The 11,404-nt window shown below is 46.9% G+C and overlaps 1 protein-coding gene across 1 annotated transcript; it reads right to left on the bottom strand.

The window, feature by feature from the left end:
• Positions 1-419: 419 nt before the first annotated feature.
• On the bottom strand, positions 420-10,928 carry lfng (LFNG O-fucosylpeptide 3-beta-N-acetylglucosaminyltransferase). Its single transcript, XM_012816785.3, has 8 exons — positions 9,913-10,928; positions 4,350-4,398; positions 3,948-4,050; positions 3,536-3,689; positions 3,293-3,378; positions 2,990-3,155; positions 2,527-2,612; positions 420-2,251 (listed from the first exon to the last, which is right to left on the bottom strand). Exons 1-8 carry the CDS (start codon positions 10,369-10,371, stop codon positions 2,185-2,187), a joined length of 1,170 nt encoding a protein of 389 aa, XP_012672239.1. The 5' UTR covers positions 10,372-10,928; the 3' UTR covers positions 420-2,184.
• Between the last annotated feature and the right edge of the window lie 476 nt (positions 10,929-11,404).

Below are 11,404 nucleotides of genomic sequence, written 5' to 3'. Positions count from 1 at the left end.
CTCTATTTTAATAAACCTTTAACAGCGTGGCTGGTACTCGGTCATGGGGAAGTGTCACAGCAGCCTCCCTGTTATTAAACATATCTCCCATGTTCACACATGTTGCTGTGGGCTGCTTGTTTATTTGCCTTGAAAATCTTTTGTTAAAACAATGTCCTTTTCCCATATCCAGTGTTGAAGAATAATAAACGGGGATCTGACCGAGCCCCCTCGCTGAAAGTGTGCATCATTAGCGGGGCAATTTAAGTCCTGGGAGGGAGCCAACATTTGTGAGCCACAGGAGGGCTGTTTGTTTTCTCTCTGTGCGTGAATAACGGCTGCGTACCAACCTGAGTTCTGTCACAACATGTCTGTGCATTTAATATGAACTGCCTACTAAACAAGGCCCCCAAAAAAATAATCACACAAAGATGGCAATGTTTCTCAGCGATTATGCTTCTTTATTTAAAAAGCTAAGTGGTTTGGCACCACGGAGAATTCAATGGTAGCAACACCAGGGACACAATCCCTGAGAAGCAAACATTTCAGTCGAAGAATCCAGATACTGGAATATAAGTTATATCAGCACATTTTAGAAAATCATTTTTTTTAAATCGTCAAAGACATGTCTGACGCAAAATTGACAAGAGAATCAATGCATACACAACCTAAACATTTATGTACAAAATACAACCTTTTTAAACAATTCACAGTAAATAATTACTGCCTTACAACGAGATATACAATGAAACCCAATATGGGTCGTTTGCACAGAGGAAGGGAACCTGTGTGCATGTGTCACCAGCATTGCTCCAGCGAAGCTCTCAATCCCAACCACAAGCTCAGAGGGAGCAGAGCAGTGGGAAATTAAAAAACATGGCCGACATCCATTCAAATGACCAAAGGGCAAATATGGACCATCTGACTACATTGTGCAAAGACTGAGAAAATCGGCACAGCTAGGTTAAACATGTGCGTTCTTTAGGTTTTTAGCTGCCTTTGATTGAGATAAAGTTATGCATCCATTTCAGACTGTGGAGCGTGCATAGGTGTCGGGGCTCTGCGTAAGGCACACCCTGTTAATCACCTGCTAACGAGGTGTAAACAACTTCTAACGAAGAGCTTCGCCGGAGCAACAACCAGCTCAGTCAAGCTGTGCAATTTTCACATTAATATATCTTTGAGCAAAAAAAAGCAAAGGATCGTGACATTACATCAAAATCTCTAAGTATATCTATAAGTTATGTTGCTAAGATTGTTTCAAATGCATGGAATGGCATTAAATAGCACAAGAAAATGTAGAGATTCTGGGTTATGTTACATTTAGCATTTTTCAGCCTTGACATAAACCCAATGCATCCATCAATGCATTAGACCAATAGAGGAAGGGAAAGTGCCTGGTCCCAATATACCTCAGATTGACATAACCTGAGGATACATTTAGAAAACTGCTTATTGCCAGCTCAAATTATAAGTCAATGTTGAAAAACTAACTTTAGCTATAACACTGACATTTTAACAACAAAGCACAAATGTTAAACTTCATGTAAATATATGTGTCCGGAGTCTTTTGAAATGATAGAACCACAACAAATATTCATGAACATCCCCTGTATAAAATAATTTCCCCAAGTCCCTAAGACAGAGACCCTTTTCCCCAAGTCCCTACAACAGAGACCCTTTTCCATGAGTCGGAACCCAAAAGGACAATCCTGAGTCCGGTAAAAATAAAACATTTAAAAGAATTCCAAAAAATAAAATGGGGTAAAAAAACGACGCACATGAAGCTGGCAAAGAGGCTTGGATATATGCATAAACAGTACATTCTATGAGAATTGCAAAATACCAAGAAAAAAGAGAAATTACAAGCAATTAATGTTTTAGGACACCAAAAAAAAGCACAATTGATTGCCTGCGAAGCTTCAACGCTAAAAAGCGCCTTCCCCGCTATAGGGGGGCGTCTGCGCCTCACTCCACTGACCCTGAGTCAGGGCAGAGGGGAAGCACAGGCACCAGCCGGGAAGGAAGTGTCCAAAGGGCGGGCCGCACAGCAGCCCAGATTAAAAAAAGAACATCAGAGGCCATGCGCCGCTGCAGCACACGTGCAGCGTACACGCATGGTCCCAATACCACACGGGTCCCTCCTGCCTGTCAGATACCGAGGCAGAGTCGGGACGAGGATACCAATCAAGGAGCCGGTCGCCCTTAGTAGGCAACCTGAGGAGGACACCAGGGAGTATCCGGATACAGGAAACAGTGCACTGACTTAAACCTGTCAGATAAAGACAGAGACAAAGACAAAGGTGAGTGGGTCTGGTAAACAGACAAAGACAAAGACAAAGATATACTTTATATACTATAAATAACTACAATATTCATTTCCAGTTGTAGTTTGAAGTTGAAGGATACGCCGTTATTTTAATTTTAAATTAAAAAAATTCGAAGTGGCATTTCTTTTTTTTTTTTCTCCTTTTGGATGATTGTGCTTTTACAAAGGTCATGATGTGAACATCTGATGCAACAAGATGAGACATCTCTCTCCCTCACCTGGATGGGTCCTCCTCAACCGGAAAAGCTCCTTTCATGTTGATGATATTCCTCTTGTTCTCAAACATTCCATAGCTCAGTGTAACCTGAGGGGGAGGCAACACACAGAACATGAACATCCTGCCCACACGAAACAGATTTCCCCACATAGGACTGACATCTAGAGATGGGGTAGAGTGACATCTTGTATATATACATTGAGGTGCACATATTGATGCACCTCAATGTATATATATTTCTTTTTTAATTTACTCAGGGATATTAATTTATCTATTTATTAATTGTTATTTATTATTATTTAGCTGTGACAGTTAATGTCCACAGCAACTTAAGTTTTTAGCTGTCTGTTGCTGCCTCTACTGTCTCGTTGTTTTTGTGACAATGACAAATAAAGTACTTTGAACTTTGACTGCACTGAAGACACCAGAGACCCACACAAGCATTCCCACAGATGGGCTCTCACCTGTTTATGGAGTTCAGACCTGGACACCTGTTGCAGGTTCTCCAGGTGGGAGTGGAACAGGTTGCTGCGGGTCAAAGGGACTCCCAGCACGGACTCGATGATGTAGCCGACGGTGCAGTCGTCCGGGAGACGGATCTTCTCTGCTGTGTTCATAAAATGGCCACCACTGAGAGGGCAGAGGGAAGGGAGGGAGGGGGGGTGTTAGTCTCAGAATGTGTTGAGTTTCTCTCAACTGAATCTAAAATCACGAAATCACTGAATCTAAATCACAAAGTCTAAAGCAGCGCTGAGATATTGACTCACCTCGCCCACGGGCTCATCTTCAGAGCCAAGCCACGGCTCACGCAGAAGCCTGCACCTCCGGTGGCGAACCAAAAGTTAACAGGTCTCTGAAAATAGAAATAACGGAAAGCCCAGTGAACACTTCTTCCCCTCACTGTTGACATAATGACCCCATGTAAGACTCTACAAGACTCGGCCACTTCTCCTTTCCTGTACTGGAAGTAAACTGCATGTGGAAGTTGCGTCACTTTCAGATCCGCTTACCATCTTGTTGTCTCCTAGCCTCTCCGTGGCCTCGATGGGCCTGTCCAGGCTGGGCTTGCCGAGGTACATGTCCTGGGTGTGGAGGTAGTTGGACAGCAGCTTGACCAGTGTCCTCACGTTCACATAGTTGTCATCGTCCACGTGACAGAACCACCTGCAGGAGGGAGATAAAAGGTTAGAGCGTGTCTCTGTCAGACGGGGACACCCCTGAGGGACAGTTACCCCAATAGGACATCTCTGATGCTGTCACTGGAGTTCTTACTTATCAGAATTTTTTATCAGGAGTTCTACTTATCAGACTTTTTTTATCATAAGATGCCACTTTGTGCTTCCTTCAAGCCAAACTTGAAAAGTAAAAAAAAAAAAAAATGTAAAGACATAACTATAGAGGTCAAAAGAGTGGGCAACTTACTTTTTCCCGGACTCGATGAACTTGTCGTACTCCACGGCCATCTTGCAGGACAGGGCTTGGCGGCTGTGAGCTGCTGAGCAGTTGGTGTTGATGGCGTGGCTCCCTGCATGGGTGAGACAGTGGAGAGAGAGACACAGAGGCTGAGCCTTCATGCTAAACTTGACTAATGCCCATCCCTTGAGCAATCACACAAATCAGGCGCCTTAATACCATCTGCCCTGGCTAGAGACAGGAGGAGAGGGAGCTAGCTATCCCCAGGAGCTTAGCACAAGATTTTCACGGGGGATTAGGTGGATGGTTTCACAAAGTCGAAAATATGCACATTTCAAAGGGCCAAGAATGTCTGGACCCTGTTTTGGGAAGAGATGTTGAAGTGAAAGGGGAACAAAAAAACACACATACCGACTTTCTTCTTCAGCTCTTCATCCTCGCCATCCGTGAAGATGTATGTCTGGAGAGAAGAAAAGAGGAGAAAGAGGAGATCAGACATGTTTTCAGATCTTTCTCTGGACTAAAACAAGTTTCCCCCTCCCCAATCTATGACTCCACGCTGCAGTGTGTGTGAATGAGCGCACCCCAAACGAAATCGAATTCCACACCACGTCCCCGCCGTCTTTGTGCGCCATAGATCTAATTCTGTCTGATTAGGAGCCATTGTTTCTCCTTTTTACACCATGGAAAACTCAGTGAGTTAAACAAGCCAAGGGAGACTCACTTAGATAAAGGCCTCTTGTGCTGGCTTTCAAACTCTCCATGGCAACCTCTCTGGCACTCCAAAGCATCCCAGACACAGGACAAAGAAGGGGAGCAGACAACCTCCCCCCCCCCCACCCCGCCTCTCCAAAATCCACCCCACACCCCAACTCAAACTCAAACTCAACTTCAGATGTATAAAACGGGATACGGGAAAAACAGCACAGATCAAAAACATCCTCCAAAAAAAAAAAAAAAGAAAAGGGGAAAAAAACAAGGACATTCCCAAGACACACAAAAATAGAACCTAGGAAGTTCTTTGTGCACCTAGCCCAGAGTAAAAGTTACCAAACATTAGCCATGCACACCAGGCCATTCAAACTGACAGTACAGCGGCAGCAGCAGCCGGTTGGTTTAAGTTAACAGGCTAGGACTGGGTGGACTGAGCCACCGTCCCGGCACACTTTAAATGGCGGGGTGAGGATTAAGCGTTCCTTTGTGGTAGATAAGACAGAGCAGGTGCGAGGCACCACTCAACACTGGAGCCACTCAAAGGGCCCCATTCACCCACACGCCTCGCGCCGCCCTGATAAGAGAGCCGCCTGCCCTGGCCCTTGTGTTTGTGTGAGGGTGCGTGCTTGTGTGCGTGTGTGTGTGTGTGTGTAAGCGCCGTTAATCTGTTTGCATTTCACTTCAGGTGAGACAGCACCTGCCGTCGCAGACACGTGTCCTGACAGGCGTAGGCCCAGTGCAGTGTCAATGCTTACTTCTGACACACACGCAAGCGAACCCACACACGCACACACGCACACACACACAGACACACACAATTCTTTCAGACAAACTCCCCCCTAATTGATAACTTCAGTGCTCTTTTGTCATATGAAAACCGACATGAGTTCATGCCAGAGGCATCCTCCCTTACACACACAAACACACACACACACACACACACACACACAGCAAACACGACTGCATTCATCCATTCTTCTCTCCACACTCCTTTGCTCTACCTTGAATACTGCGGAGCCCGTGTGTGTGTTTGATGGGCTGGTAGAGCAAACTTTGAGCAGATGCTGTGTGAGGTGCGGACCTCGGGGCCCGGGGCCTGGGGGGCCTGCTGTTTGTTTAGGGAGAAGCGGGCGGCGGCGGCTCCGCTAAAGGGGATCAGAGTGAAGGGAGGTGAGGGGGACGGGGAGAGAGAGAGAGGGAGACTGCCGCTGTTTGCTTAAAAGTTCCACTGAATGGACTTGCCTAATCACCGAGGGCAGCTGCCAGGGCTGCCTGGGTACTGACAGAGCACGCAGGGGAGAGCGCACAACCACACTGCTGATTAGTAAATTGAAATCTGTGTGTGGTCATTCACCCCACAACCGCACCCCCATCGTCCCCCCACCACCCTCCCCCAAATCCCCCACCACCCTCTCTTCCTCCTCCACCCCCCCTCCCTCCCTCCCTCTTCGCCCCACTCGGAGCCTGTATTCTCTGGCCCTCTTCAGCAGAACAATGAGGTGTGTTTTCATGCTGGCTAAAGCCTCCACTGGGTAAATTCTAAATATGTTTGCAGTCATTTACATACAGCTGCCGCGGTTAACTAAAGAGGACCCTCTCAAAGGGCACCACAGGGCATGATGCTTTTGTCTTTCTTTTCTCTCCCCACTCTCTTTCTCCCTCTTTTTCTTTCTCTCTCTTTCTTCCTACCAATTTCCCTCATGCTCTCTTTCATACACAGCAAAAAAAAGTCAAAAGGATAAAAGAATTCGAATTTAGCCACTAAAAAACAGCAGTCTCAGAGCATCGTGGTCTGCATCATTAATAACACGTCGGCTTGACTAGGAAATGTAGTTTGTTATCGTTGCTTGATTAGCCCTGCACACATGAAAGGGTTGCGGGCTTTTGCCACGCAAACTATGTGAAATGACACTGGGCGAGAAGGAGAGGGCAGGGGCCGGCTGGGCGAGTGCGCCCTGTCTGCCCACCACAGGAAGGAGCCTGGCAGGGCCCTGTCTCTGCCCCCGTACCCAGCCTGGAGTCTGGAGCCTGGCTGTCTCCAGCTCTCTCCAGGAAGGAAAGGGAAGAGCCAATCCCCTCCCTTCATTAGCCACCAAAGACCACACTTCCCTCTCCTGACTGCCAGGGCTGGTCCACCGGCCAACAAGCCAAACATAGAAGCCAGCTTTTTTTTCTCCCCTGTCTCCCTTAACCTCTACCCAGGCTTTTTTTTTGGGGGGGGGGGTCTGGACTCTCTGAGTCACTTTCAGATTTATGGTGATGATGTTAATGGAACAGCTACCGAGAGACTCCTCCATCAATATACTGCGGCATGGGCCTGGTTGTGCTTGCCCCTGTGTGCTCAAAGCAGCCTCTCTCTCTCTGCATGTGTCTGTGCAAACAGAGAGCCGAGGCGGGCCGGAGTGTAATTGGACACCGGATACCACTGCACAGACTGTTCCCTCACTGCTGTGTGGCTCCCGCACTGGGGAAGCTGCATTGTTCCAGGGGGGAACTTTGGAGAAACACCGGACGCAAGGAGCTGATGTGCTAAACAATCCTAACAGCAGTGAATCAGAGTGAAAAACTCACTCAGCATCATCAGCATATTGTTTTGCACTAGAATGACTTTATTGTGTTGCTCTATGCTGTGTGACCACAGTCATTTTCACAAACACTTAAAATAAAGTATAATATAAAGTTGAGTTCACTCTCAAGGGAATGTCAGTAACTAAGCTCTTTCTACAGGGGCATTTGAAAATGAGGTCAATTATTTTATTACAGTTATAGGATATAACATCCAAATCTACTTTTTACTGTCTGACTTTACTGTCTAACTGACCTTGATCATTCATCTGTTTTTTTCCCAGGGATACTGAGAGACAGGCCTATTCAGCATGATCAGGGAGTTCAGATCCCATCTGCTAGCAGTGTTTACATGTAAACATCCCCTGAAAAGAAGTTCCACCTCACCTGGAAAGAGGAGCAGTGAGCCGACACAAGCTGTTCTGAGAACAGGGTGGATCTGTCTCTCACTAATCCTGCCCCAGGCCATGCTACCCTGACAATGGCATATCAGAAAATAAAAACCTCACAAACAGCCCATCAAGCACATCCACTGTCAACATCTGGCCTCATTGTTCCCACAGGGGCCAAAAAAAGTTGATGTTTAAGACATGATTGCCGAGCGTTCTCACTAAAACATTTCCTCAGCGCCCGCCACGGTGGCCCAGTGCCAAGCGGCTCCTCCAGCGCGAAATCCCGAAACGCTTTCCCAAATTGTGCTTAATTGCGCTTTTATGAACTCAGGTGTTCCTCAACCACAAGTGGAAAGTGGTCTCACATGGGCCGGCCCCTATGTACAGGGCATCTATGGATGCGCATTAGACCAAGGCTTTGTTCTCCAAGCTTACAGCCACCTGGCACCCTATCCAGCAGCAACTCCCACTTGTGTTCTAGGGCAGGGAGCTTCTTTTATGTCTGCGCTGCACCAGCTGCCACATTAAGCCCTGCAGTTAACCCTCCTCACTCTCTCACACACATTCTCTCTCTCTCTCTCTCACACACACCAGACACACACGCACACAGAGAGTGAAGTGGTCTCTCTCTCTCTCTCTCTCACACACACACACACACACACAGAGTGTAGTGGTTTAACTTACATCATCCACTTGTATTACAGGCAGATTGTGCAGTGGGAACTCAGACTGTCATGGCTTCCCTGTGAGACTCATCATCCTCATAACCCCCCCCCCCCCTCTCTCTCTCTCCACACACACAGACATACACACACACACACACACACACGCACAAGCACACGCACACACACATGCAATCACACACACACACACAGACACACACACACACACTTGCTGCTGTTCTGAATTAACCTGGAAAAGTGAGAGTGGTTACGTCCGGATCAACGGATGTGGGAAGTTGATGAGGGGATACAGTGGGAGCCGTCTGACTGACTGACAGGTATCCTAGGTGTAAGCTAGCTAAGCCTCAAGACTTGTGGGAATCTATCGCAGGCTGTCATTAGTCTCAGCTCCTAAGCTGTCCAGAGCTTCTGGAACTATAGCAACAGAGGGACTCACAGAGGAGTGAAGGGCCACACAGCTTGCACTGCTGAGACTGAGAGGGATGCTACACTCTAATGATGCCTCACAGAACAGCGTACGAGTTAGCTTGGGCTTGAAAAGAATTTGGATGTTAAAAAAAAGGCAAGTGATTGTGGCCGAGGCGAATTAAGTTGACTTTTTGAATAACAGTGTGCGACAACTCTTGGTGGTGGGTAAAATCACTTTGACTGGCTTCTATTTTTCCCTTCAGAGAGTCTCGGGGGCTGAGAGTGTCTTTGTGCAGGGACTGTAAAAAAAAAAAAAAAAGAAGAAGAAAAAAAAAGGAGAGAGAGTGCCTGGTTCTCAGGGTTTGTGTTTTTCACACTGCGTGCCACTCAGCATGTTGCTCACAGCGTAGACTTCCCTATGCTTCCCTCCCTTTGTCCGCGCCGCCATCCCCTTAACGAAGCCCCCACAATTTTTCCCATCGCCTGCCTGCTTGACCCAAGCCTGGGCTCCGGCACCGTTGTTCCCATGGAGAGTGCGAGACAAGGGACTGGGAAAAAGCTTTTCTTTGGCCTTTAGAAAGACGCTTTGTTAGTCCCCTGGAAGGGGGACAGCTCTGAAGCCGTCTTCTGTGATGCATCCGCGGTACCAGTGCATTCACAGGGACACCCCAAACAATGGGGGAGGACTGGGAAAGGAAAGAGAGAGAGAGGGAGAGAGAGAGAGAGAGAGAGAGCAAGAGACAGAGAGAGTGAGAGAGAGAAAAAAAGAGAGAAAGAGAGAAGGAAAGAAACACAGGGGGGCTTCTCCCAAAAGTGTCTTTCAGTGAAAAAAAGGTCTAAAAAAAATCAGTTGAACGGAGGAGTTTGTCATCTTAACCCTGGTGTCTATTTAGAACGGTCACACAAAAGAAGGGTTATATCTCGTGTAAACCTCTCCAGAAGGTCAGTGTATTGAGAACATGTGTTTGTCGTGGGAAAAAATACCAAAGTCCATTATAGTGAAATTTCAATTTCCACAGACAACAATAAACGCTTATAATTCGGTCTCGCGAAAACAGATGTTGTGGCAACAATGATGCGGGCTCTGACAGCTGCCACAGATAGGCTACGAAGGACTCTGAGTCCATCTGTGCACTTGTGACATATGCAGGACAACAATTGAATCGGGCAACAAAAAAAATGCACTTAGCTAGCGGGCAAGTGGTCGCTTACCTGCTGCAGATTTCTTGAAATCCATGTATCGAGAAGCAGATCCAGTCTCGACCGATGAAACTTCTTCGTGGTTTTGACCGCGATGAAGATGTCATCCGCGCTGATGTCTTCAGCGGGTGGCGCATTGGTCGCTGCGTTGGCTGGTAGCGTGGGCTTCTCCACTTCTCTCCTACCGCGAGTCAACTTGGAGAAATACGCAGAGAATCCCTTCCTGGCATCGCTGTCCTGCTGTCCCTGAATAACTGGCGAGTCTGAATCCGTCAGCGCGCTTGACTCTGCACCCAAGTCGCGGAGACTCTGCAGTGAGCGCATCCCAACTTCACTCTCCCTGGACGTCTCATCCACCTGTAGTCGCTGCTGCTGGGCAACTACCAGGAGTACAACCAGGCAGACAAAAGTCGCTCCTGCAATGCAGAGCACCGTTTTCCTGCCGTAACTTTTCAACATGTTGATATACATTAAGTAAAAAATATACCTAAAGTAAATGCGATCCGCATCTATTTTAAATCTTTTTAAGCTAAATATTCAAACGTGCATCCTCTCTGCTCTCTCGGCTCTGTGGTATGAAAACACACGCAGTTTTTTGAGCGTGAGGGGGTTTTATAAATTGCCCCCGCTTTGAGCCACGCCAGATGGGCGGGCTTTGAATAGCCTTTGTGCGTTCGGGACAGACTGACTTCGCGTGGGGGAGGCGGGATGTGTATTCGAGTCACGCCCCACGAGGGAGGTCCCAACAAAGTCCCGAATCTAGTTCAACTCACCATAGGCATGAAAGTGTTTTGGAATGTTAGAACTCTTTATTTCCAAATCTGCCTTCTCAGAGAACACCATTCTTATAATTGTGACCTAATTTTAAGTATTCATGAGTGATACAAATAAGTCCACAGCCCATCATAATCACTTGAGTGAAAGATAAAAATACAGAAAGAAAGGAAGAAAGGCAGAAAAAATAATGAAAATGACAAAATGTCTTTAGACTGTTTTTTGAGCACTAAATTAATGAGAGAGGCTGCTATCCACTCAGACCATAAAGAAATAACGTGCCCATTGCGTAATTGAACAAATAGGAGCAGGCAGGTGTTCATGATAAAAGAGGAGATAAGAGGGGTGGAAACAATGCACCAGGTGGACCAAAAGCCTGTTTAGTTTGGCTTTGCTTCCGGTTGACAGTTGGTGTGTGTGTGTGTGTGTGTGTGTGTGTGTGTGTGTGTGTGTGTGTGTGTGTTTGTGTGTGTGTGGGTGTGGGTGAGTTAGTGTTTGTGTATGTAAGGGTGTGTGTCTGTTAGGTCCTGGAGATTTATTGCCGTGGCTGGCATTAACCATTGTGTTGTGTCTGCAGGTGTTTCTGGTGTCTGCGGCCATCCCTAGAAACCAGCCACAGGCATTCCCTGACAGAGCCTCACTGATCTGAGAGCAGTTGCAAGTTTTTTTTTTTTTTTTTTTTTCATTTCTTTTCTCTTGTCTCAAACAAATAGACAGCCAAATATACGTC

This window comes from Clupea harengus, chromosome 1 (genome assembly GCF_900700415.2).
Source record: "Clupea harengus chromosome 1, Ch_v2.0.2, whole genome shotgun sequence".
NCBI lineage: Eukaryota > Metazoa > Chordata > Actinopteri > Clupeiformes > Clupeidae > Clupea > Clupea harengus.
Note: the sequence above shows the minus strand (reverse complement) of the source record. Positions and strands in the feature narration are given on the sequence as shown.